Here is a 26,182-nt window from a genome sequence, read left to right as displayed (position 1 = left end):
CGTGAATTGACAATAAGTACACACTGTGTATAAACAACACAATACTGAAAGCAAGCTATAGAAACAACACCAACACCAAACACAGCAGTAGGCCAATGTGCTCATGTGGCCACTGACACAGAAAGGCTGCATGTAGGCCTCCTATAGCCTACAGTAATCATGGATCTATTCAGCTAGTTTGAAATAAATGATTTACCAATCTCCATAAGGATATATTTTAATTACAAAAACATTTTAAATTATATGTAATTATATAGGCTTGTTGTAAACATTCATGCAAATTATGAATTTTTGAAATAGATAGCCTAGTAGTTCAATAAGACAAATACTAATTTACTGCTCACAAAATTCACAGACAGTGGTGATTTCATTTCAAAATGTTTTTAGTGCCCCTCCATTTTCCCACCATCTAAGTACTCTGAATGCGAACATAGTCCCTGCAACTCCTCCTGCTGCCACCCTGCTCTCTAGTCTACTTTCCCTTCCCATCCTCTCTCTCCCACTATATCGCGAGAGATAGGGAGCACAGAAATATTCATATGTTAGCAACAACTGTTATAAAATGATAATTATATCGCGGATATATGAACGAATTGTATAAAACGCTGGAGCGTAAAATATAGGGATATAAATTAAAATTCTAATGTAAGCCAACGCAAGATTGCTAGTTGTTTTATTAATAGCTGGCTAGCTAATAATAATAGCTAGCTACATATTAGCTAGCGATTCGCCTGTTGGCTGTAGCACATATGGGAGGCACAAGTTAACGATTAACTAGCTAACTGTAAAGTGGACACTATTTTGAAGACAAGCGTGTACAAGTGGGTAAACATAACATTACTTCAATTAGCTAGCACCCCTTATTCAATGATAATAGCAATAGCCTAGGTAGCTACTATAACAAACGATTGCTAGCTACTGTTAGCTGGCTAACCCGCTGTTATTTAATTAAAACAGCTAGCTCGCTACCGTTACATGGCTTACATTTGAGCTACATTGTTGAATATTGGCTAGTTAGCTACTTAGCTAACTGCTTCAAGCTGGTGCTTTTTATTTAGCTAGCTAACATGGTTATGTTAAGAAGATGGATGGCGTTACTAGCTAGCTGTGATGGGTCGCTAGTTAGCGAACGTTAGCTAGCTCAGTAACGCTTACTAGATTGTTTATCACGCGAGGTGCTGGTTCTTGTTGCTAGTTAACTAAGCTAACATGACCACACTGTCTGTCATTTTGCCATGTCCACGCACTATCATTACTCTGTAATATTAGCTATCTAGTTAGTTAACTGTCTCTCCTCCTCTCCTTTAGGTTATTTTAGCCGTCAAGCACTGGCCTCGAGTTTCTGACGGAGCCGACAATGGTTTGTGAATTCCAGGTAACTGCGTTAGCCAGTAGTACTAACCAGGCTCTCTGGATTGTTTACATCCAGCGCCAGTGTGCAAACTAGCTAGGTAATATTGCTAGCTTGTTAGCTGGTTTCATACGCAGTCAGTTGTTTAGCTACAATAATCTAGCCAGCAAGGTAGTTAATTAGCTATGCCACACTACCTTTGGCTTTGCTACAGTGTGTGAAAGTGATTAAGCCGCTAGTTATCTGAACACTGACAAATCAGTTGGTGTCTCACAAGCAACCATTTGGATCTTCACCACATCTAACTACCTACCGTTATGTGAAGAACTCTAGCTAACAATTTAATGGGTTGTCAGTGAAACGGGTTGCTTATCAATTTGTTATTGTGGATGTAAAGCATTGACTCAATTTAAATCAGTGACATTTGACACAACGATTGTGACCAATAGTCTAACAGACAACAACTACAGGTGGCAACCGGTGCTAGTGGTATTTGTATTAGTTACACAGTTGATTAGATATTGTAGATCATATTAGAGTTGGTTATGGCTCAGGAGAATATATGTAACAGGTAATCTGATGTATCACAATTGATTGTGCTTGTATTGTTTTCACAGGCTGCAGTTGTGTTCTTGTGAATGTGTGGTGGACCGTAAGCAGGGCGGCCACTTGTGAACCTCACCTATTTACCTCGCCCCTTTGTCCTATACCTCCTCCCTGACACCGATTTCCCCCTGTCTTTTATCATAGACCTTTTTAAATATATGATAGCATGTTGCACAGAGACAGACCCCCTATATTTCTACCTCTTCTCCGTCTGTGCTCATCAGTGTGTTACGGTAGTCTTTTAGCTGAAGGTTTTAAATGGGGGTGAATCTACTCTATGCCTGGTGTAGTACGGTACTTGAATTCCCACTCATTTGTAAATTAGCCCTGATGAGCTGTGCAGGTTTCATTAATCTACCTTAAGTGATAAACCAATCAGCAGCCGGCTAGTTGGCCAATCAACTCCCCCCCACCCCCTCCTGGTAGAATGAACGGCTCTCTTTTAACCCCACCTAGCCCGCGGGCAGCCAACTCCTCCCCCCTGCCCCCGTCACCCTCCCCCTCTCCGTCCCCTCCGTCCCCCTCCCTGTTGCCCCTGTTCCCTCGGCCACCCCCCCTGCCCCCTCCCTTGGCCCCTCCCCTGGCCCAGCCTCACCCCTCCTCGCTGTCGGACACCCCCACGCCCTCCCCCTGCCTGAGCTGGACGGAGTTCTGTGAGCTGCATGCCCGCATGGCGGCCGGGGACTTTGCCCGCCACTTCCGGGCGTTCCTCCTGGAGAACCCGCACTACTCCCCCGACTCTGCTGCCGCCTTCTGTCGCCGTTTCACTGACCGCTTTGTCCGCCATTTCCAGAGCGAACTGGAGGGGGTGGCAGGGGCGCCGGGTACAGCCCCCAGAATGGAGGCGGGGAGCTGGGCTCCCCAATCAGACGCCACCTCCCTGGAAGAGGAGGCGGTCTCTCCCCCTCCTGTCGCCGAGGGAGCCTCCTACCACCCCTGTGCCCCAGCCAACCCGGTGCGAGCCCTGCCCAAGCCTGCCTCCACACGGCTGGTGTTGGAAACCCGAAGTGGGGACCAATTTCAAGACTCCTATGCTGTCACAACGGTCCTCCCCCCATCCTCCTCCTCCTCCTGTTCCTCCTCAGTGGGAGGAGGAAACAACGGCAGGCGGGAAGAGAGGGGTGCCCTGGTTACTGTTAAACACTTCCCTGGTGTCGGCCCGGGCAATGGAGAAACGACGGCCGAGGAAGAGGAGGATAGTTGGGCGGGCGTAACGGTCATGGGGGAGGAGGGGGAGCCAGATGAGGGGGAGGCGGAACTGGAAGTTTGCTTGGACAATGAAGACCCCTCCCACATGCCCCAAACGCCTGCCTCCCCTTGCTCCGACACATCCCCTCCCAGCTCCAAGGGTAACGGCACCACGGCCTCGGCAGGAAGCCAGTCCAAAACCAAACTGAAGAAGCGCTTCTCTCTGCGGAGTGTTGGGCGCAGCGTGCGGGGCAGTGTCCGGGGCATCCTGCACTGGCGCAGCTCATCCAGCGACTCCCCCCAGAGCTCCTCCCAGCTGCCCTCCAGCTACAGCTACACCATGGGGGTCCAGGACGCTGCCGCTGGCTCTTCCTCCAAGAGGATCTCTGGCACCCAGCCCCCCACGCCCACCTCCTCCATGCCTGTCTCCCTCTCCCTGCCCCTCTCCCTCCCCCACTCCTCCTCCTCCTCCCTGCCCCCGTCTTCCTCCAGCAGTGCCACCTCCCTCTCGCTATCGGAGGCGCGGGACCGCCGGCGGAGCAATGGCGAGGGGGGAGAGAAGGAGAAGTGGAGCCACCGGCTGGAAAAGCTGCGTCTGTCTCGCTCCCCACCCCCCGTTCTCTCCTCGGCGCCCACTTCGGCCGTGGTGTCGCCTTTCTCCGGCCTGCCCCCCAGCAGCAGCAGCAGTGCCACCCCGAGGAAGACGGGCCGGCTGGTGAGGGAGGGAGGAGTCAGCGTCAGCTCCTCCATGCCAGATGAGTTTGCCGGGAGCCACGGTGGTTTCCCTGGCTTTTCCTTCGGCCTGCTGCACCACGGCACACAAGAACACAACAACGCTGGCACCGGCTTAAACAACACCTCGTCCACCGCTAACGCCGCTCAGACAGCTGCAGTACAGCCTCTCGTCCCCGGGGGCACTGTGGGCTGGAGGGGTGGTCGGTGGCACAAGTGCCGACTGGTCCTGAGGGAGAGGGACAAAGAGGGGGAGCGGGGCGAGGAGTACTATCTGGAGTTCTTCATTCCGCCTAAAGTGAGTGAGAGACCTCAATATTAGGAAGGTGTTCTTAATGTTTGGTATACTCGGTGTGTATATAGCTGCCAAAAAAAATCAAATTTGATAATGATACATTTAATAATACATTTGAAATATTATTTTTATGTGAACATAATCAATGATGAAATTTAAATGCAAAACTCCAGTTTGCATTTTCAAATTGACAGTTTTTGTTTAATGCCCTACCATATAACACTGCTATATTGAGAAAGAAAATTATTGGAAGATAAAGTTCACATTTGTAATTGTACTACATTGTGATCGCATTATTTGTGACAAAAAGAAGATGAAAACTTAATGTGCAATTTAACAATGCTTATTCTTAGCCTACAAAATACAACATTTTAATTAAAATCCTTATTGGGTAAAACTATTTTGCTGAGGAGTATTTCTGTCTTTAATAAAGCCCTTTTGTGGGGAAAAACTCATTCTGATTGGTTGGGCCTGGCTCCCCTGTGGGTAAGCCTATGCCCACCCGTGGCGGCACCCTGCCCAGTCATGTGAAATCCATAGATTAGGGCCTATTGAATTTATTTCCGTTGACTGATTTACTTATATGAACTGTAACTCAGTAAAATATTTGAAATTGTTGCATGTTACGTTTATATTTGTGTTCAGTGTAGTTGTGTTCTGTCCAAAATATTGATTCCCCCGTTAAGAAACAGTGTAGAATTGCAGGATAAAAAAAACAACAACATGCAACACTTTTCTGGGGGGTGCGGCGGCATCAGAGTAGATTGTGTATCCTTGATATAACACTGAGAGGCATGAGAACCTGTCAACATGCTCCTTTGGAATGCTTGGAAATTAATTATGTCATTGGCGGGCATTGTGACAATTCCATAATGTGAAAATTGCACCATTTCTCTGAGCGCACAGATGGTGTCTTATTCAATGGTCTTCTCTGTCCCCCTGTCTCTCAGTCCTCTAAGCCCAGGCTAACTATCCCATGCTGCTCTATTGTGGATGTGAGGAGCACCACAGCCCTGGAGGTGCCTGACAAGGAGAACACCTTCCTCCTGCAGGTAACACTGCTCTGCTCTGTCCATCCTTTCATTTCCCCTATTTATTTATTTTTGTTCTCTCTCAGTTCATTTCGTTCAGGTAGTCAGCTCCTGTTCAGCTTGCATCTGTAGACTGAATTGTATTTCTCTCTCTCTCCCCCTCTCTCTCCCCCCCCCCCTTTCTCTCTCTCTCTCCCTCTTTCTCTCACTCTCTCTCTCATGCCCTCTCTCGCACTCTCTCGCTCTCACTCTCTCTCTTTCTCTCACCCCTCTCTCACGCACTCTCTCTCTCATGCCCTCTCTCGCACTCTCTCGCTCTCACTCTCTCTCTTTCTCTCACCCCTCTCTCACCCCTCTCTCACGCACTCTCTCGACCCCTCTCTCACCCCCCCTCTCTCACGCACTCTCTCGCCCCCTCTCTCTGTCGCCTCCTTTCTCACTCTTTCCCTCTATCGCTCTCTCTAACCCTATCTTTCTCTCTGTCAGTTGGAGGGACAGGTGCAGTATGTGATTGAGACGCGAGATGCTGTGCAGATGAGAGCCTGGTTGAGTGACATCAGGAACGGTATATGTATCAGGTAAGCAAATTGTGTGTTAAGTAATACATGTAACACATTAGTTTTCTTTCAAGTCAGTGATTAGGGAGGGAGGAGCAGTGAGTGAGAGTTAAGAGGGACCATATACAGTTGAAGTAGGAAGTTTACATACACTTAGGTTGGAGTCATTAAAACTTGTTTTTCAACCACTCCACAAATGTATTGTTAACAAACTATAGTTTTGGCAAGTCAGTTAGGACATCTACTTTGTGCATGACACAAGTAATTTTTCCAACAATTGTTTACAGACATATTATTTCACTTATAATTCACTGTATCACAATTCCAGTGGGTCAGAAGTTTACATACACTAAGTTGACTGTGCCTTTAAACAGCTTGGAAAATTCCAGAAAATGATGTCATGGCTTTAGAAGCTTCTGATACAGGTACCAAAGTATCTACAGTAAAATTAGTCCTATATCGACATAACCTGAAAAGGCCGCTCAGCAAGGAAGAAGCCACTGCTCCAAAACCGCCATAAAAAAGCCAGACTACGGTTTGCAACTACACATGGGGACAAAGATCTGACTTTTTGGAGCAATGTCCTCTGGTCTGATGAAACAAAAATAGAACTGTTTGGCCATAATGACCATCGTTATGTTTGGAGGAAAAAGGGGGTTGCTTGCAAGCCGAAGAACACCATCCCAACCGTGAAGCACAGGGGTGGCAGCATCATGCTGTGGAGGTGCTTTGCTGCAGGAGGGACTGGTGCACTTCACAAAATAGATGGCATCATGAGGAAGGAAAATGATTTGGATATATTGAAGCAACATCTCAAGACATCAGTCAGGAAGTTAAAGCTTGGTCGCAAATGGGTCTTACAAATGGACAATGACCCCAAGCATACTTCCAAAGTTGTGGCAAAATGGCTTAAGGACAACAAAGTCAAGGTATTGTAGTGGCCATCACAAAGCCCTGACCTCAATCCTATACAGTGAGGGAAAAAAGTATTTGATCCCCTGCTGATTTTGTACGTTTGCTCACTGACAAAGAAATTATCAGTCTATAATTTTAATGGTAGGTTTATTTGAACAGTGAGAGACAGAATAACAACAAAATAATCCAGAAAAACGCATGTAATTCTTTAAATCTTTTATACAGGTAAAGAGCTGAGATTAGGAGCACACTCTTAAAGGGAGTGCTCCTAATCTCAGTTTGTTACCTGTATAAAAGACACCTGTCCACAGAAGCAATCAATCAATCAGATTCCAAACTCTCCACCATGGCCAAGACCAAAGAGCTCTCCAAGGATGTCAGGGACAAGATTGTAGACCTACACAAGGCTGGAATGGGCTACAAGACCATCGCCAAGCAGCTTGGTGAGAAGGTGACAACAGTTGGTGCGATTATTCGCAAATGGAAGAAACACAAAATAACTGTCACACTCCCTCGGCCTGGGGCTCCATGCAAGATCTCACCTCGTGGAGTTGCAATGATCATGAGAACGGTGAGGAATCAGCCAAGAACTACACGGGAGGATCTTGTCAATGATCTCAAGGCAGCTGGGACCATAGTCACCAAGAAAACAATTGGTAACACACTACGCCGTGAAGGACTGAAATCATGCAGCGCCCGCAAGGTCCCCCTGCTCAAGAAAGCACATATACAGGCCCGTCTGAAGTTTGCCAATGAACATCTGAATGATTCAGAGGAGAACTGGGTGAAAGTGTTGTGGTCAGATGAGACCAAAATCGAGCTCTTTGGCATCAACTCAACTCGCCGTGTTTGGAGGAGGAGGAATGCTGCCTATGACCCCAAGAACACCATCCCCACCGTCAAACATGGAGGTGGAAACATTATGCTTTGGGGGTGTTTTTCTGCTAAGGGGACAGGACAACTTCACCGCATCAAAGGGACGATGGACGGGGCCATGTACCGTCAAATTTTGGGTGAAAACCTCCTTCCCTCAGCCAGGGCATTGAAAATGGGTCGTGGATGGGTATTCCAGCATGACAATGACCCAAAACACACGTCTAAGGCAACAAAGGAGTGGCTCAAGAAGAAGCACATTAAGGTCCTGGAGTGGCCTAGCCAGTCTCCAGACCTTAATCCCATAGAAAATCTGTGGAGGGAGCTGAAGGTTCAAGTTGCCAAACGTCAGGCTCGAAACCTTAATGACGTTGAGAAGATCTGCAAAGAGGAGTGGGACAAAATCCCTCCTGAGATGTGTGCAAACCTGGTGGCCAACAACAAGAAACGTCTGACCTCTGTGATTGCCAACAAGGGTTTTGCCACCAAGTACTAAGTCATGTTTTGCAGAGGGGTCAAATACTTATTTCCCTCATTAAAATGCAAATCAATTTATAACATTGTTTTTCTGGATTTTTGTGTGTTATTCTGTCTCTCACTGTTCAAATAAACCTACCATTAAAATTATAGACTGATCATTTCTTTGTCAGTAGGCAAACGTACAAACAAACGTACAAAATCAGCAGGGGATCAAATACTTTTTTCCCTCACTGTACAAAATAATTTGTGGGCAGAACTGAAAAGCGTGTGCGAGCAAGGAGGTCTGCAAACCTGACTCAGTTACACCAGCTCTGTCAGGAGGAATGGGCCAGAATTCACCCAACTTATTGTGGGAAGCTTGTGGAAGGCTACCCGAAACGTTTGACCCAAGTTAAACAATTTTAAAGGCAATGCTACCAAATACTAATTGAGTGTATGTAAACTTCTGACCCACTGGGAATGTGATGAAATAAATAAAAGCTGAAATAAATAATTCTCTCTTATTATTCTGACATTTCACAATCTTAAAATAAAGTGGTGATCCTAACTGACCTAAGACAGGGAATTTTTACTAGGATTAAATATCAGGAATTGTGAAAAACTGAGTTTAAATGTATTTGGCTAAGGTGTATGTAAACTTCCGACTTCAACTGTATATGCTTGTATTCACTGACTGTCGACTATTGATGAGGTCAACAGAAGTAGAAGCGACACCCCACCTAGAACAAGCTTTGTGTATCTTGACTCTACAGTGAACAGGAGGACGTAGAAGGTGTGTGTGGGGGACCCATGGACATCAGTGGAACGCCAGAATTCAGTGACCGCCTCTCTCAAGGTGAGTGGGACATGCCAAATCAACCCCTAGACACTTCCCTAGGCATTCCTAGTCGATCGCCAAACATTTCTGTAGAAAAGCCTTGCGCTCCTCCTTTCTTTTTTTGCCTTGAGCTGTTTGTGGTAGGTGCACTTGATTCAGCTGCCCTGCGCGCCGGTTTGGCAAAGTGTTCCCATTTTGAACCATTTAATTTGTCTGAAGGAACAAACTCGGCCTACCCGGCAGACCCGTAGAGCTAAATCAAGTGTGCCTACTGCGCTGGCCAATCGGATAGCTCAAATCACCGTGCCAGCAGCTTCCACTACCCCACAGCAAAGTTTGATACTAGCCTAAATGAGATTTCATGACTTTTAAAACCCTGACCAGAGAGACTGTCAAAGAATACAGCAAAGAGCTGCTGTTTTTATGATTCAACACTTTTACAAAACATAAAACATGCTTCTCCCTACTTCCACTCACGCTACAACCAGCACTGAACCTGCAATGAATGAGTAGCCAAGTGTATCGATAGACCTGCATTTCTATTATTAACGGCTCGTCGACTAATATTTCACTTTCTCTGGTCATAGGAACTACATGAATTTGTGCATGAGGCTGAAATAATGCGGTGTGACTCGAGTTTGGTCATCAGGTGGAAGACTGTCTCCCCACTCTCTGGTCAGTCTCACCGGAGAGAAGGAGAGAGCAGGGTGTTGAGAGGCAGACCCTCTGCTGCTCGCTCTCTCCCTCCATCCGCTGAGACTGACCATCAGATGCAGGTACAACCAGACATGGAAACGGTTTATGGGTTTATGAAATGCACATTCCTTTATTTAATATAATATGTGTATGATGCCTTGTCCTTTGGTGCTGCCGATGTAGCCTGTAGAGAGAAACACAGATTGTGAGTTCGCCGGCATTTCATTTGGTTTTGGCAGCAACCATTTGTTTGTTGCGCTGCATTTAATGTTTCTTATAATGCCTTTTCTTATTACATTTACATTGACGTCATTTAGCAGATTCTCTTATCCAGAGCAACTTACAAATTGGTGCATTCACCTTATGATAGCCAGTGGGGTAGAAGGATTACTTTTATACTATCCCAGGTATTCCTTAAAGAGGTAGGGTTTCAAGTGTCTCCGGAAGGTGGTCAGTGACTCCGCTGTCTTCGCGTCGTGAGGGAGCTTGTTCCACCATTGGGGTGCCAGAGCAGCGAACATTTTTGACTGGGCTGAGTGTGAACTGTGCTTCCGCAGAGGTAGGGGGACCAGCAGGCCAGAGGTGGAAGAATGCAATGCCCTCGTTTGGGTGTATGGACTGATCAGAGCCTGAAGGTAAGGAGGTGCCGTTCCCCTCACAGCTCCGTAGGCAAGCACCATGGTCTTGTAGCAGATGCGAGCTTCAACTGGAAGCCAGTGGAGTGTGCGGAGGAGTGGGGTGACGTGAGAGAACTTGGGAAGGTTGAACACCAGACGGGCTGCAGCGTTCTGGATGAAATGTAGGGGTTTAATGGCACAGGCAGGGAGCCCAGCCAACAGCGAGTTGCAGTAATCCAGACGGGAGATGACAAGTGCCTGGATTAGGACCTGTGCCGCTTCCTGTGTAAGGTACTCTGCGAATGTTGTAGAGCATGAACCTACAGGATCGGGTCACCGCTTTGATGTTAGCGGAGAACAACAGGGTGTTGTCCAGGGTCACGCCAAGGTTCTTTGCACTCTGGGAGGAGGACACAACGGAGTTGTCGACCGTGATGGCAAGATCATGGAGCGGGCAGTCCTTCCCCGGGAGGAAGAGCAGCTCCGTCTTGCCGATGTTCAGCTTGAGGTGGTGATCCGACATCCACACTGATATGTCTGCCAGACCTGCAGAGATGCGATTCGCCACCTGGTTATCAGAAGGGGGAAAGGAGAATATTAATTGTGTGTCGTCTGCGTAGCAATGATAGGAGAGACCATGTGAGGATATGACAGAGCCAAGTGACTTGGTGTATAGAGAGAATAGGAGAGGGCCTAGAACTGAGCCCTGGGGGACACCAGTGGTGAGAGCACGTGGTGCAGAGACAGATTCTCGCCACACCACCTGGTAGGAGCGACCTGTCAGGTAGGACGCAATCCAAGAGTGAGCCACGCCGGAGATGCCCAACTCGGAGAGGATGGAGAGGAGGTTCTGATGGTTCACAGTATCAAAGGCAGCAGATAGGTCTAGAAGGATGAGAGCAGAGGAGAGAGAGCTAGCTTTAGCAGTGCGGAGAGCCTCCGTGACACAGAGAAGAGCAGTCTCAGTTGAATGTTATCAATGTTACCATTCAAGTGCACAGGGTTCGGTAATCACTATGTAACGTAAAATAATTGTTTGCAAACATATCCTACCTGTGAATTGTTTGTTCCTCTGTCATGCTCCTGCTGAGACGGGAGGTGGGTCAAACAGAGCTTCTTCTTCTTTGGGATTTGGTTGGCGGATTGCATCTAACTTTTAGGTGCATACACCGCCACCTACTGTATTGGTGTGAGGCCATTCACGGCCTACCTACATTAAATTATCTGATACGGTAATACAAAATTGAGGAAAAGGGAGATTGCCCTGCGAACTATTAGCTCTCTCTACAAAACCCACAACCCCATTCCACTATTTAACCCTATCTAGTCCTACTCCAGACCAACGATCTGAGAGGACATAACACTACCACTCAACACCCCCTGCAACTGTTCTGCAGTAAATCCTCACAATCCCAAGTACTTCTCTGCCACCTCTATTTTCTGTGGTTTTCTGCAGTACAATTAACAACCAAGGCTATAAATGCTCAAAAGTCCACCGTACTGAAGCACATATTATTCCCATCATTCTCTTGGTCTCTGCCTACTCAATCTTCCTCTACCACTCTCTTCACTGCTTCGGCATACGACACTTTCTGTACTACTTTAACCCAGGTAACCTCAAGCTGCCTTTCTCTCACCGGACAACTCCGATCTCCAGCCCCATGGGCACCCCCACAACTAATACACATAACTTTCTCCACCGATACCACACATTCCTTCGTCTCATGCCCTCCTGCACACTTCTCACATCTAGGCATCTCCCTCCTACACACTGCTGCAACATGCTCATAAACTTGACACCTAAAACACCATTGTATTTTCGGAACAAAAGCACTCACAGGGTAATTGACACTTCCTAGCATGACCTTATCTGGCAAAGACTGCATCAAAACTCAGCATGACAGACAATGTCTTCTCCGTTTCCCCACGCTCTGGGCGGAGGAAACACAATAAATCATCACAAATCCACTCCAAGTTACCTTCATCAACTCAACAGTCCCCAACCTCTTCTCCACCCAACCTGACACCACATATGGATCAGCCAAAATACAAGGATCCATTCGCTCTACAAATCTCACTCCCACTGGGCCAGAATCATCCTTATCATCCTCAGGACAAGGCCCAAATTCGGCAGTCCTCACCGCAGGTATTTCATCCTCACTCTCGCCAGTTTCCATTTCTGAACTACTGGAGCATGTATCCCTCTTTTTGCACTTGACGCCGACCTTCCTCACCACACTGCTTCCCTCTACACTCAACTTCTTCTCAGCAGTCATCGCTGCACCTGCCACCACAGTTAATTCATCCTCACTCTCGTCACGTTCAATTTCCTCCTCAAACTCTTCCAAAAGTTCTGTGAGATCCTCCATTCCATATTCACTCAAACGATAGTCCACCATCTTACCGCATGTCTCATCTCATCACCATCAAGCAGCCCCTGCTGCTATCATTATCACATTTTCGGGATATTCTGTCCTCTTACACTTCATTGGTGTTACAGTATTAGATCGTCAAACAGAACTGCGTTCAGGAGACTCTAATTATCCTGGGTACTACTGGGTTCTAGTATGTGGTTCTAAATGTTACCCCAATCCATTTATGCGTTATGCAGGGTTCTACACAATGTATTGAAATGTGTTTGTATTTAGTAATGTTTGATTCATTGCCTAAATACACTGAACAAAAATATGAATGCAACACGCAACAATTTCAAAGATTTACAGTTCATATAAGGAAATCAGTCAATTGAAATGAATTCCGTAGGCCATAATTAATGGATTTCACATGACTGGGAATACAGATATTCATCTGTTGGTCACAGATATCATGCAATGCGACACATCTCCTTCGCAGAGTTGATCAGGCTTTTGATTGTGGCCTGTGGAATTTTGTCCCACTCCTCTTCAATGGCTGTGCGAAATTGCTGGATATTGGCGGGAACTGGAACACTCTGTCGTACACGTCGATCCAGAGCATCCCAAATATGCTCAATGGGTGACATGTCTGGTGAGTATGCAGGAACAACTGGGACATTTTAATCTTTCTGGAATTGTGTACTGATTCTTGCGACATGGGGCCGTGCATTATCATGTTGAAACATGAGGTGATGGCGGCGGATGAGTAGCATGATAATGGGCCTCAGGATCTCGTCACAGTATCTCTGTGCATTCAAATTGCCATCAATAACATGCAATTGTGTTTGTTGTCTGTGCCTTATGCCTGCCCATACCATAACCCCACCACCACCTTGGGGCACTCTGTTCACAACATTCAGCAAACCGCTCGCCCACACGATGCCATACACGCTGTTTGCCATCTGCCCGGTATAGTTGAAACTGGGATTCATCCATGAAGAGCACACTTCTCCAGTGGCCATCGAAGATGAGCATTTGCCCACTGAAGTTGGTTACGACATTGAACTGCAGTCGAGTCGAGATCCTGGTGAGGACGACGAGCATGCAGATGAGCTTCCCTGACAGTTTGTGCAGAAATTCTTCACTTGTGCTAACCCACAGTTTCATCAGCTGTCCGGTTGGCTGGTTTCAGATGATCCCGCAGGTGAAGAAACCGGATGTGGAGGTCCTGGGCTGGCGTGGTTACACGTGGTCTGCGGTTGTGAGGCCGGTTGGACGTACTGCCAAATTCTCTAAAACGACGTTGGAAGCAGCTTATGGTAGAGAAATGAACATTCAATTCTCTGGCAACAGCTCTAGTGGACATTCCTGCAGTCAGCAAGCCAATTGCATGCTCCCTCAACTTGAGACATCTGTGACATTGTGTTGTGTGACAAAACTGCACATTTTAGATTGGCCTTTTATTGTCCCCAGCACAAGGTGCACCTGTGTAATGATCAGCTTCTTGATAGGCCACACCTGTCAGGTGGATGCATTATCTTGGCAAAAGAGACATTTTCGCTAACAGTGTAGTAAACAAATTGTGCACAAAATCTGAGAGAATTAAGCTTTTCTTTGCATATGGAACATTTCTGGGATAATTTATTTCAGCTCATGAAACATTGGACCAACACTTTACATGCTGCGTTTTATATTTTTGTTCAGCGTATGTTTATTGTGCTGTTCAGGCCTTTATGTAAGATAATTGTTACCATTGATTTGTGATTGGTCTAAAATGGTACAGTCCAAGGTGAGGCCTGATGGGAATTATACTTGAAACCCTGCCAGGCAGGACAAGGGTAAGGTTGCCATGCTGGCTGTACGCTATATTTTCAGCTATTGATTGAAGCCTGGTTTCTTTGGAGCTCAACTTATTTTTTGATTAATTTTCCAGTTTATGTTCCTGTCCAGTTATTGTTATGTTTGTTATTTTTGTTTGTACATAGTGTACAGTGTTCCGGCGGCTTCACCTCACCACTGTAAATAAACACCCTCAGTCTGAGTTTGCACCATATCGAAGTGTCTGCCTCCTCACTGAAACCTCCACCGCTAGGGTGGCCTCCGTTACAGTCCTACTGTTAATGTTGCATTTTTTAAAAGATGTTTAGAAACAGTTCTGAGCTGTAGAGCTTGGCTTGCATTTTGAAAGTGAACTTGACTCAGAAAAGGTTGGTGATCACTGCACTAGACACTTAATCTGTAAGAATCTACAAACAGCAGACATGTAGCATAAGGGCTCCCGAGTGGCGCAGCGGTCTAAGGCACTGCATCTCAGTGCTTGAGGCGTCACTACAGATCCCTGGTTCGATTCCAGGCTGTATCACAACCGGCCATGATTGGGAGTCCCATAGGGCGGCGCATAATTAGCCCAGCGTCGTCCGGGTTTGGCCGGTGTAGGCCGTCATTGTAAATAAGAATTTGTTCTTAACTGACTTGCCTAGAATAAAAGAAATAAGGTAAGGAGGAGCTACTACCATATTCCTTTCCTATCTAATCCTCTCAAATATGACTGCACAGGATAGGATCTAGGAGCCCATTTAGGATTGTTGTGTGACGATTTCCCTGTGTTTGACAATTGTTTGCAGCTTTACAAATATACAGTTAGAACACTTAACACCTGATACAGAAAGCGAGACGAAAAAAGTTGTTTTAACTATGAGTCCCAACGTTGCGTTGCTATTTGAAAATACAAGAAGAGCGGTTTATGTCTGGTTAAATAATAAGTAAAACTGATGTTTTTGCTCCTGTCATGTTGCAGTGTGTTATGGAGGTGTGGGCGGCTCCTCCCCGCTGATGGACCCTCTCCCCCCAGAGTTACCGCCCCGCGCCCCTCTGGACGAATCAGACGGACGTGGGGGCGGAGCCGGCCTGGGCACACCATTTGCGGAGACGCCAGATGCCACAGGTGAAGGCTGCTACGCACAAACAAACACACCAGCATGTACAGAGCAAGTCTGGTGACACCTTTTTTTTTAATCTAATCTTTTCATCACTTCCCCAATCCCTCCTCCCCTCATCCATCCATCCCCTCATCCCTCCTCACCTCCCAGGCTCCTTCCTGTTCTCAGACGTGGCGGAGGCGGTGGAGCACCCTCTGAGCGAGTGCCAGTGGTTCCACGGGACGTTGTCGCGCCTCAAAGCGGCCCAGCTGGTGCTCGCGGGGGGTACGGCCAGCCACGGTGTCTTCCTTGTGCGCCAGAGCGAGACACGCCGCGGGGAGTACGTCCTCACCTTCAACTTCCAGGGCAAGGCCAAGGTACAAGAGACGGGGGAGGGAGAGTGTGTGTGTGTGTGTGTGTGTCAAATCAAATCACATTTTATTTGTCACATGCGCCGAATACAACTTGTGTAGACTTTACCGTGAAATGCTTGCTTACGAGCCCTTCCCAACAATGCAGAGTTTTAAAATTAAATAGTAATAAGAGGAATACAATAAAATACACAAGAATAAGGGAGGGAGTACCAGTAACAGATCAAAGTGCAGAGGTACGAGGTGTTTGAGGTAGATATGTACATGAAAGCAGGGTAAAGTGACTAGGCATCAGGATAGATAAAAAGTAATAATAAGAGTAAAATAAAGAACAGACCAGCATCATCAAATTACGTGTGTGTGTTTTGTGTTGTCGGTCTGCGTGTAGGTGTTGTGTGTGTGTGTGTGTGTGCGCGTATGTAGTGAATGTTTGTGGGTTTTGGTTTTGTGTGGGAGTGTCAATGTAGTGTGTGAGAGTGTGTGTGTGTGTGTGTGTGTGTATATATATATATATATATATATATATATATTTTTTTACACACACACACACACAGTGGGGAGAACAAGTATTTGATACACTGCCGATTTTGCAGGTTTTCCTACTTACAAAGCATGGAGAGGCGTGTAATTTTTATCATAGGTACACTTCAACTGTGAGAGACGGAATCTAAAACAAAAATCCAGAAAATCACATTGTATGATTTTTAAGTAATTAATTTGCATTTTATTGCATAACATAAGTATTTGATACATCAGAAAAGCAGAACTTAATATTTGGTACAGAAACCTTGCAATTACAGAGATCATACGTTTCCTGTAGTTCTTGACCAGGTTTGCACACACTGCAGCAGGGATTTTGGCCCACTCCTCCATACAGACCTTCTCCATACAGACCTTCTACAGGTTTTGGGGCTGTCGCTGGGCAATACGGACTTTCAGCTCCCTCCAAAGATTTTCTATTGGGTTCAGGTCTGGAGACTGGCTAGGCCACTCCAGGACCTTGAGATGCTTCTTACGGAGCCACCCCTTAGTTGCCCTGGCTGTGTGTTTCGGGTCGTTGTCATGCTGGAAGACCCAGCCACGACCCATCTTCAATGCTCTTACTGAGGGAAGGAGGTTGTTGGCCAAGATCTCGCGATACATGGCCCCTTCCATCCTCCCCTCAATACGGTGCAGTCGTCCTGTCCCCTTTGCAGAAAAGAATCCCCAAATAATGATTTTTCCACCTCCATGCTTCACGGTTGGGATGGTGTTCTTGGGGTTGTACTCATCCTTCTTCTTCCTCCAAACACGGCGAGTGGAGTTTAGACCAAAAAGCTCTAATTTTGTCTCATCAGACCACATTACCTTCTCCCATTCCTCCTCTGGATCACCCAGATGGTCATTGGCAAACTTCAGACGGGCCTGGACATGCGCTGTCTTGAGCAGGGGGACCTTGCGTGCGCTGCAGGATTTTAATCCATGACGGCGTAGTGTGTTACTAATGGTTTTCTTTGAGACTGTGGTCCCAGCTCTCTTCAGGTCATTGACCAGGTCCTGCCGTGTAGTTCTGGGCTGATCCCTCACCTTCCTCATGATCATTGATGCCCCACGAGGTGAGATCTTGCATGGAGCCCCAGACCGAGGGTGATTGACCGTCATCTTGATTAATTGCGCCAACAGTTGTTGCCTTCTCACCAAGCTGCTTGTCCTTACACAGCGCTCTGGTCTTGGCCATTGTGGAGAGGTTGGAGTCTGTTTGATTGAGTGTGTGGACAGGTGTCTTTTATGCAGGTAACGAGTTCAAACAGGTGCAGTTAATACAGGTAATGAGTGGAGAACAGGAGGGCTTCTTAAAGAAAAAGTAACAGGTCTGTGAGAGCCGGAATTCTTACTGGTTGGTAGGTGATCAAATACTTATGTCATGCAATAAAATGCAAATTAATTACTTAAAAATCATACAATGTGATTTTCTGGATTTTTGTTTTAGATTCCATCTCTCACAGTTGAAGTGTACCTATGATAAAAATTACAGACCTCTACATGCTTTGTAAGTAGGAAAACCTGCAAAATCGGCAGTGTATCAAATACTTGTTCTCCCCACTGTGTGTGTGTGTGTGTGTGTGTATATGTGTATATATATATGTGTATGTATATATATATATATATTAGTCTAGTGAGTGTGCGTAGGGTCAGTGCAAGATACAGGCATTGCAGATAGTTTGGGTACCATTAATTTACTATTTATGGTGGTCAGCTTGAAACATGTTGGGATTACAGACTGGGATGAGGTCGGCGCATGCTTTGAGAACGCGCGTGGTATTCCATCTGGCCCGGCGGCCTTGTGATTGTTAACCTGTTTAAACGTTTTGCTCACATCAGCCACCGAGAGCGAGATCACATAGTCATCTGGAAAAACAGGGGCTTTCACGCAAGGCACAGTGTTATATTCCTCGAAGCGAGCATAAAAGGCATAAAAGGTATTTAGCTCATTTGGGAGTTCTGCATCGCTGGGCAACTCATGGCTGGGTTTCCCTTTGTAATCCGTTATCGTCTGCAAGCCCTGCCACATACGACGAGCGTCGGAGATGGTGTATTAGGATTCCACTTTCCTCCTATATTGTCCTTGTGTGAAAGAGAGAGCAAGACAGTGTTGTTAAATATTTTTTTTTACATTTTAGTCATTTAGCAGATGCTCTTATCCAGAGCGACTTTTTTTTTTCATACTGGCCCCCCGTGGGAATCGAACCTACAACCCTGGCGTTGCAAACGCCATGCTCTACCAACTGAGCTACACGGGACCCATGTGTGTTGGAAAGTACCAGTGTCTTTGTATGTGAAATGGTAGGGAAAATAGCTATACCATGGTAGGGGATACACCTGCTAAGTAGCATCCAAGGCTAACCCATATCTCCCTCTCTTCTCCCTTCTTTCCTCTCTCCCCCTTCTCCTCCTTCCCTCTATTCCCTTTCTCGTTCTCTCTCTCTCGCTCTCTCTCTCCCCCATACCTCCCTTCTCCTCTCTCCCTCTCTCTCCCTTCTCTCTGTCCGCTGCAGCACCTGCGTCTATCTTTGAACGAGGATGGCCAGTGCCGGGTGCAGCACCTGTGGTTCCAGTCCATATTCGACATGCTGGAGCACTTCCGCGTGCACCCAATCCCCCTGGAGTCTGGGGGTGCCTCGGACGTCACCCTCATCAGCTTTGTGGGCGCCACCGCCGTCCGGCAGCCAGGTAACAGGTCAGGGGTGAAAGGTCACAGGACGTTCCACTAGGATGAAACTACACTGGGTTTACACTGGCCTCTAAAGGCAAGTCTTGGGTGTTGTATGTACAGTGAGGGAAAAAAGTATTTGATCCCCTGCTGATTTTGTACGTTTGCCCACTGACAAAGAAATGATCAGTCTATAATTTTAATGGTAGGTTTATTTGAACAGTGAGAGACAGAATAACAACAAAACAATCCAGAATAACGCATGTCAAAAATGTTATAAATTGATTTGCATTTTAATTAGGGAAATAAGTATTTGACCCCCTCTCAATCAGAAAGATTTCTGGCTCCCAGGTGTCTTTTATACAGGTAACGAGCTGAGATTAGGAGCACATTCTTAAAGGGAGTGCTCCTAATCTCAGTTTGTTACCTGTATAAAAGACACCTGTCCACAGAAGCAATCAATCAATCAGATTTCAAACTCTCCACCATGGCCAAGACCAAAGAGCTCTCCAAGGATGTCAGGGACAAGATTGTAGACCTACACAAGGGTGGAATGGGCTACAAGACCATCGCCAAGCAGCTTGGTGAGGAGGTGACAACAGTTGGTGCGATTATTTGCAAATGGAAGAAACACAAAATAACTGTCAATCTCCCTCAGCCTGGGGCTCCATGCAAGATCTCACCTCGTGGAGTTGCAATGATCATGAGAACGGTGAGGAATCAGCCCAGAACTACATGGGAAGATCTTGTCAATGATCTCAAGGCAACTGGGACCATAGTCACCAAGAAAACAATTGGTAACACACTACGCCGTGAAGGACTGAAATCCTGCAGCGCCCGCAAGGTCCTCCTGCTCAAGAAATCACATATACAGGCCTGTCTGAAGTTTGCCAATGAACATCTGAATGATTCAGAGGAGAACTGGGTGAAAGTGTTGTGGTCAGATGAGACCAAAATCGAGCTCGTTGGCATCAACTCAACTCGCCGTGTTTGGAGGAGGAGGAATGCTGCCTATGACCCCAAGAACACCATCCCCACCGTTAAACATGGAGGTGGAAATGTTATGCTTTGGGGGTGTTTTTCTGCTAAGGGGACAGGACAACTTCACCGCATCAAAGGGACGATGGACGGGGTCATGTACCGTCAAATCTTGGGTGAGAACCTCCTTCCCTCAACCAGGGCATTGAAAATGGGTCGTGGATGGGTATTCCAGCATGACAATGACCCAAAATACACGGCCAAGGCGACAAAGGAGTGGCTCAAGAAGAAGAACAGTAAGGTCCTGGAGTGGCCTAGCCAGTCTCCAGACCTTAATCCCATAGAAAATCTGTGGAGGGAGCTGAAGGTTCGAGTTGCCAAACGTCAGCCTCGAAACCTTAATGACTTGGAGAAGATCTGCAAAGAGGAGTGGGACAAAATCCCTCCTGAGATGTGTGCAAACCTGGTGGCCAACTACAAGAAACGTCTGACCTCTGTGATTGCCAACAAGGGTTTTGCCACCAAGTACTAAGTCATGTTTTGCAGAGGGGTCAAATACTTATTTCCCTCATTGAAATGCAAATCAATTTATAACATGTGTTTTTCTGGATTTTTTTGTTGTTATTCTGTCTCTCACTGTTCAAATAAACCTACCATTACAATTATAGACTGATCATGTCTTTGTCAGTGGGCAAATGTAGAAAATCAGCAGGGGATCAAATACTTTTTTCCCTCACTGTACGTTGTATGTCTGGTATATATGTTTTATGCATTATCATTGGGTTACACTATGCTATTACGTCAGTGAATCAATACAGTGTGAGTGTGTATCATCCCATTGAAGATCAGGAGTGTGTACTTGTGTGTGTACATGCCATAAGTAATGTTGTGTGTGCTAAAACATGGCCACTGCATGATGTTTCTGCCAATGTCATTATAACATAAGACTGGCTGCTTTGCATCCTCATCCTGTGGCCACTACAGCATGGGTGCTTACATGCGTACACACACACTGGAGTGGTTCCGCATGGCTTGGTCCCATCAATTTACACTGATTTTGGCTTGGATGTTACATCAGCCTATACATGCTCCCACCCATACACCCCTGCCCCTTACAACTGCCCCCCCCTCACACACACTCACACACAATTCCAAATCAACCCCTCGCCCCTACTACCCTCTAAGCCCCTAGGCCCTAGCACTCTACCTACTCTCCTTCTACACCCTTCTTTCAGTCCCTCCCCTTCCTCCCCCCTCTCCCGTGCCTTCCAGAGCTCTGATTGGCTGTCTTTGTTATTGTGTTTTCGTTGGGTCATTCTTCGCAGGCCGGGACAGGGCAGGCAGCCGGCCCACAGTCTGTGATGTCATCACCACGCGCCACCCTGACTCTCCATCAACCCCCATCTCTGACTGTGTGTAAGTGAGACCAGACTCCACAGAGAGAGAGAGAGAGAGCGACAGACCTAGAGCGACAGACCTAGAGCGACAGACCTAGAGCGACAGACCTAGAGCGACAGACCTAGAGCGACCGAGAGAGACGGCGAGAGACAGACCTAGAGCGACAGACCTAGAGCGACCGAGAGAGATGGCGAGAGACAGACCTAGAGCGACCGAGAGAGATGGCGAGAGACAGACCTAGAGCGACCGAGAGAGACGGCGAGAGAAAGACGGCGAGAGACGGACTGAGACCTAGAGAGAGAGGGACCGAGAACGAGAGAGACAGACCGAGAGAGAGACCGAGAACGAGAGAGACAGACCTAGAGCGAGAGAGACAGACCGAGAGAGACAGAGAGAGACGGCGAGAGAAAGACGGCGAGAGAGAGACAGCGAGAGAGACGGACCGAGACCTAGAGAGAGAGAAACCGAGAGAAAGGGACCTAGAGAGAGGGACCTGGAGAGAGAGACGGCAAGAGAGAGATACGGCGAGAGAGACGGCAAGAGAGAGAGACGGCAAGAGAGAGAGAGAGAGACGGCAAGAGAGAGAGACGGCAAGAGAGAGAGACGGCAAGAGAGAGAGACCGATAGAGACTGTGAGACCGAACGAGAGAGTGAGAGAAACTGAGAGAAACTGAGAGAGAGTGAGAGAAACTGAGAGAAACTGAGAGAGAGTGAGAGAAACTGAGAGAGAGTGAGAGAAACTGAGAGAGAGTGAGAGAAACTGAGAGAGAGTGAGAGAAACCGAGAGTGAGTGAGTAACTGAGAGACCGAGAGAGAGACAAACCAAGAGCGAGAGAGACAAACCTAGAGTGAGAGAGACAGACCCCTAGAGCGAGAGACCGAGAGAGAGAGACAGAGAGAGAGAGGCTGAGAGAGCGAGACCGCGAGAGAAAGACGGCGAGAGAGAGAGACATAGAGAGAGAGACATAGAGAGAGGGACCGAGAGAGAGGGACCGAGAGAGAGGGACCGAGAGAGAGGGAGAGAGAGAGAGAGAGGGACAGACCTAGAGCGAGAGAGACAGACCGAGAGAGAGAGAGACAGACTGAGAGAGAGAGACAGACCGAGAGAGAGAGAGACAGACCGAGAGAGAGAGAGAGACAGACCGAGAGAGAGAGAGAGACAGACCGAGAGAGAGACAAACCGAGAGAGAGAGAGACAGACCGAGAGAGAGAGAGAGACAGACCGAGAGAGAGAGAGACAGACCGAGAGAGAGAGAGACAGACCGAGAGAGAGAGAGAGACAGACCCAGAGAGAGAGAGACAGACCCAGAGAGAGACAGAGAGAGACAGAGAGAGACAGAGAGCGACCGAGAGAGAGAAAGACGGCGAGAGAAAGACGGCGAGAGAGACGGACCGAGACCTAGAGAGAGAGAAACCGAGAGAGAGAGAAACCGAGAGACCTAGAGCGAGAGAGAGGGACCCAGAGAGAGGGACCCAGAGAGAGGGACCCAGAGAGAGGGACCTAGAGCGAGAGAGACAGACCTAGAGCGAGAGAGAGAGAAACCGAGAGAGAGGGACCTGGAGAGAGAGGGACCTGGAGAGAGAGGGACCTGGAGAGAGAGGGACCTTGAGAGAGAGGGACCTGGAGAGAAAGATGGCAAGAGAGAGATACGGCAAGAGAGAGAGAGAGAGAGACCGAGAGAGAGGGTGAGAGAAACCGAGAGTGAGTGAGGTACTGAGAGACCGAGAGAGAGACAGACCAAGAGCGAGAGAGACAAACCCCTAGAGCGAGAGCAAGAGACCGAGAGAGAGAGACAGAGAGAGAGAGAGGCTGAGAGAGCGAGACTGAGAGAGATGGCAAGAGAAAGACGGCGAAAGAGAGAGACCGAGAGAGAGAAACCGAGAGACCTGGAGCGAGAGAGAGGGACCTAGAGAGAGGGACCTAGAGAGAGGGACCTAGAGAGAGGGACCGAGAGAGAGGGACCGAGAGAGAGGGACCGAGAGAGAGGGAGGGACCGAGAGAGAGGGAGGGACCGAGAGAGAGAGAGAGAGAGACCGACAGAGAGAGAGAGAGAGACGGTGAGAGAGAGAGACCGAGAGAGACGGACCAAGACCTAGAGAGAGAGGGACCTAGAGAGAGGGACCGAGAGAGAGAGACCGAGAGAGAGGGGGACCTGGAGAGAGAGGGACCTAGAGAGAAAGGGACCTGGAGAGAGAGAGAGAACCACCAGAGAGAGAGAGAGACCACCAGAGAGAGAGTGAGAGACAGCCAGAGAGAGAGTGAGAGACAGCCAGAGAGAGAGAGACATCGAGAAAGAGACCTAGAGAGAGGGAGAGAGAGAGACAGACAGTGGGAGAGAGACCTAGCGAGAGAGACCTAGAGAGAGACAGAGAGAAAGAAAGCGATGGAACGCACCATAGCGTGAGTGTAGAGCTAGCTAGAGTGGCCATTCACCTCAGTGTGCTGCTCAGTCTTCCAGTGAAGGTAAAGTTTGCACTAACCTTATCTAGAACTGGACCTACCATAGAGTTTTTTTTAGAACAAAGCTCACTCCTAGAGCAATGACTTGAGAGACCACCTCTGCTAAAGAATGTTGTATCTGCTAAAACGTTTAGGATCATGTAGAATCTTCATAGAACATTATCAGTCAATGCATTGTTTTGTGTTTTAAATTATATGTACTTAATAGACGGGAACAAGGTATGTGTGTGTGTGTACGTGCGCGCACAGTGTGTGTGTGTGTGTCGACTGATTCCATGACTCACATGGACCTGTCACACAGACATCGCGGCCATGACACTCACTCTGTCTCTCCCCCTCTTCCTCCTCCTCTTCTCCCTTCTCACCGCTCACTCTCTGGAAATTTCACCTTTACCTTGTCCCCCGCCCTGCCCACCCCTCCTTTATTTACACCTTTTGCCACTCTTTCTTTCTCTGCTTTTCTCTCTCGGCTGTTCTTTCCTCCCAACAGACTTGACCAGCAGACCCCGTAGCCCCCCCCAGCCTCCTCCTCCACCCCTGCCCCCCGGCCGGCCGCCACCCCCAACCCCACCCCAGGAACGAGGGACCGAGACAGAGCTGGGGGGTGGAGGAGGAGGAACTGCAGCAACTGCAGGAGGAGGTGCAGGAGAAGGAGTGGAGGACTGGGAGGAGAGGGAAGCTCCTCTCCGCCAACTGGATGGGATGGAGGGCGAAGAGCGGGAAGGAGGGAGGGCAAGAGCCATTGACAACCAGTACTCCTTCTTCTGAGGAGGGAGGGGGGTGTTTGTGCGAAAGGGAGAGTGGAGGAGGTGGGAGTCATAGCCATTCATAACCAGTATTTGTATTTTATTACGAGACTGTGAGGGGAGGGGGTTAGAAGGACGTACTAACACTATTAAAACACAAGCATTCTGGGAGATTCAGCAAGATTGAGAGAAAGAGAAAATGGGTGATAGAGAAGAGAGAGGGATGGGAGCACCTTACAACACTAAATAAAGGTACACTAATGTTTAGCGAGATAAGCTTTTTTGCCGGTACACCTCTTGGTACGCTTTTTGTTGACTTTTGAATCAATTTATGGATGTAGGTAGTGAGAGATATATCCTCTGAACCCAGCAGTACCATACCTCAATATCCTGCAGATATTCTACTGGCCAACAGTATACTTTCACAGAGGTAGAGATGGAGGGCAACCATATACTTACAAGGTGGCAAAGAGACTAAGCTAGAACCGGCAGGCAGGATACATATACCTCAGTCACTCTTTCAACCTCTTTCTCTCTCTTTCTTTTTCTCTCTCCAGTCATTTTCTTGTTTTCTTTAATGGTAGAGAAGTGGCCAGAGGTAGAGAGAGAGCGATTATATCTTTCCTTCAGATAAAAAAGTACTTTATTATTGATAATAATAATAATGATAATGGAAATATGATGATGGTCGGAAATAATAGTATTAATTTTATTTTGTTTTTTTAAATGCCTTTTATTGTATGTTGTTTACTCCATGTAATGTGTAACACTTGTTCTTGCCCCCATCCGGTTATTTCAGTTGAAATTTGTTTGTGCCTTTTTTTATATTGCTAAGCCTCATACTCAGTCTTTCCCTCACGCTCATACTGTCCTCTCCTCCTGGACCTCATCCTAATTTCATTTTAATGTGCAGAAATAGAAAATAAGAAAAATATAAGGGGGGGGGAAACATTTTTCTACTCGTGCCTTTCTGTGTTGTCACCTCTGTCATACTCCTTCAACCTGTGCCTAGGTTGTGTAGCCATGTCCGCCTGTCTGCCATTCAGTTCAGTGCCTCTCTCTTTCTTTCTCTTTGTATCTCCCTCCTTCCTCTCTTTGTTTATACCTTTCCTTCTTCTGTTTGTCCTCCACTCTACTCAGAGCCTTGTAATCATCTTTTACACATATTACCCATCCCCCTGTTCATCCTTTTCAAATGTTGAACTCTATTTGTGCCTTTCTGTCTCTGTCTGTCTCTCGCTCTCTCTTTTGCTGGGACCTTGTGTTGACGGTGGGCAGGGTTTTGTCCAACCTGTGTGGTTAGTTTCAGGTACTACATTGAATTTAATGATAATATGATATAATATAATTATACTGAAACATTATGGCCTCGTGTGTTGTTGCTTTGGTTCACTGTTATTGTTTCTTACTGAATAAAGGGGAAGGATGTAAAGGAATGTTACAGTAATTATTGCAGCTTTGGGTTGTCACTAGTTGCCACAAAGTCAAATGGATATATCATAAAAATTAATGAAGGGGAAAAAATCGCTTTTTGGTCATAATTTAAGGTTAGGTTTAAAATCAGATTTTAAGAAGATACATTTTAGAAATAGGCGGGGTTTGGCTGGA

General features: G+C 47.1%; 1 protein-coding gene across 2 annotated transcripts; it reads left to right on the top strand.

The window, feature by feature from the left end:
- The first annotated feature begins 447 nt into the window (after positions 1-447).
- Positions 448-26,006, top strand: LOC123491215 (SH2B adapter protein 1-like). 2 transcript variants are annotated; one of them, XM_045221332.1, is made up of 10 exons: positions 448-821; positions 1,309-1,375; positions 1,969-4,175; positions 5,123-5,224; positions 5,690-5,781; positions 8,781-8,863; positions 15,310-15,456; positions 15,602-15,807; positions 18,837-19,011; positions 24,319-26,006. In XM_045221332.1, exons 3-10 carry the CDS (start codon positions 2,385-2,387, stop codon positions 24,594-24,596), a joined length of 2,874 nt encoding a protein of 957 aa, XP_045077267.1. In that variant the 5' UTR covers positions 448-821; positions 1,309-1,375; positions 1,969-2,384; the 3' UTR covers positions 24,597-26,006. The 2 variants fall into 2 exon arrangements, with proteins under 2 accessions (XP_045077267.1, XP_045077268.1); XM_045221333.1 differs by lacking the exons at positions 448-821; positions 1,309-1,375 and adding an exon at positions 21,295-21,385 and having other exon boundaries at positions 2,540-4,175; positions 24,319-24,440.
- The last annotated feature ends 176 nt before the right edge of the window (positions 26,007-26,182 follow it).

The sequence above is a fragment of the Coregonus clupeaformis genome, chromosome 7 (genome assembly GCF_020615455.1).
Source record: "Coregonus clupeaformis isolate EN_2021a chromosome 7, ASM2061545v1, whole genome shotgun sequence".
Lineage (NCBI taxonomy): Eukaryota > Metazoa > Chordata > Actinopteri > Salmoniformes > Salmonidae > Coregonus > Coregonus clupeaformis.
This window is presented reverse-complemented; position numbering and strand designations above follow the sequence as displayed.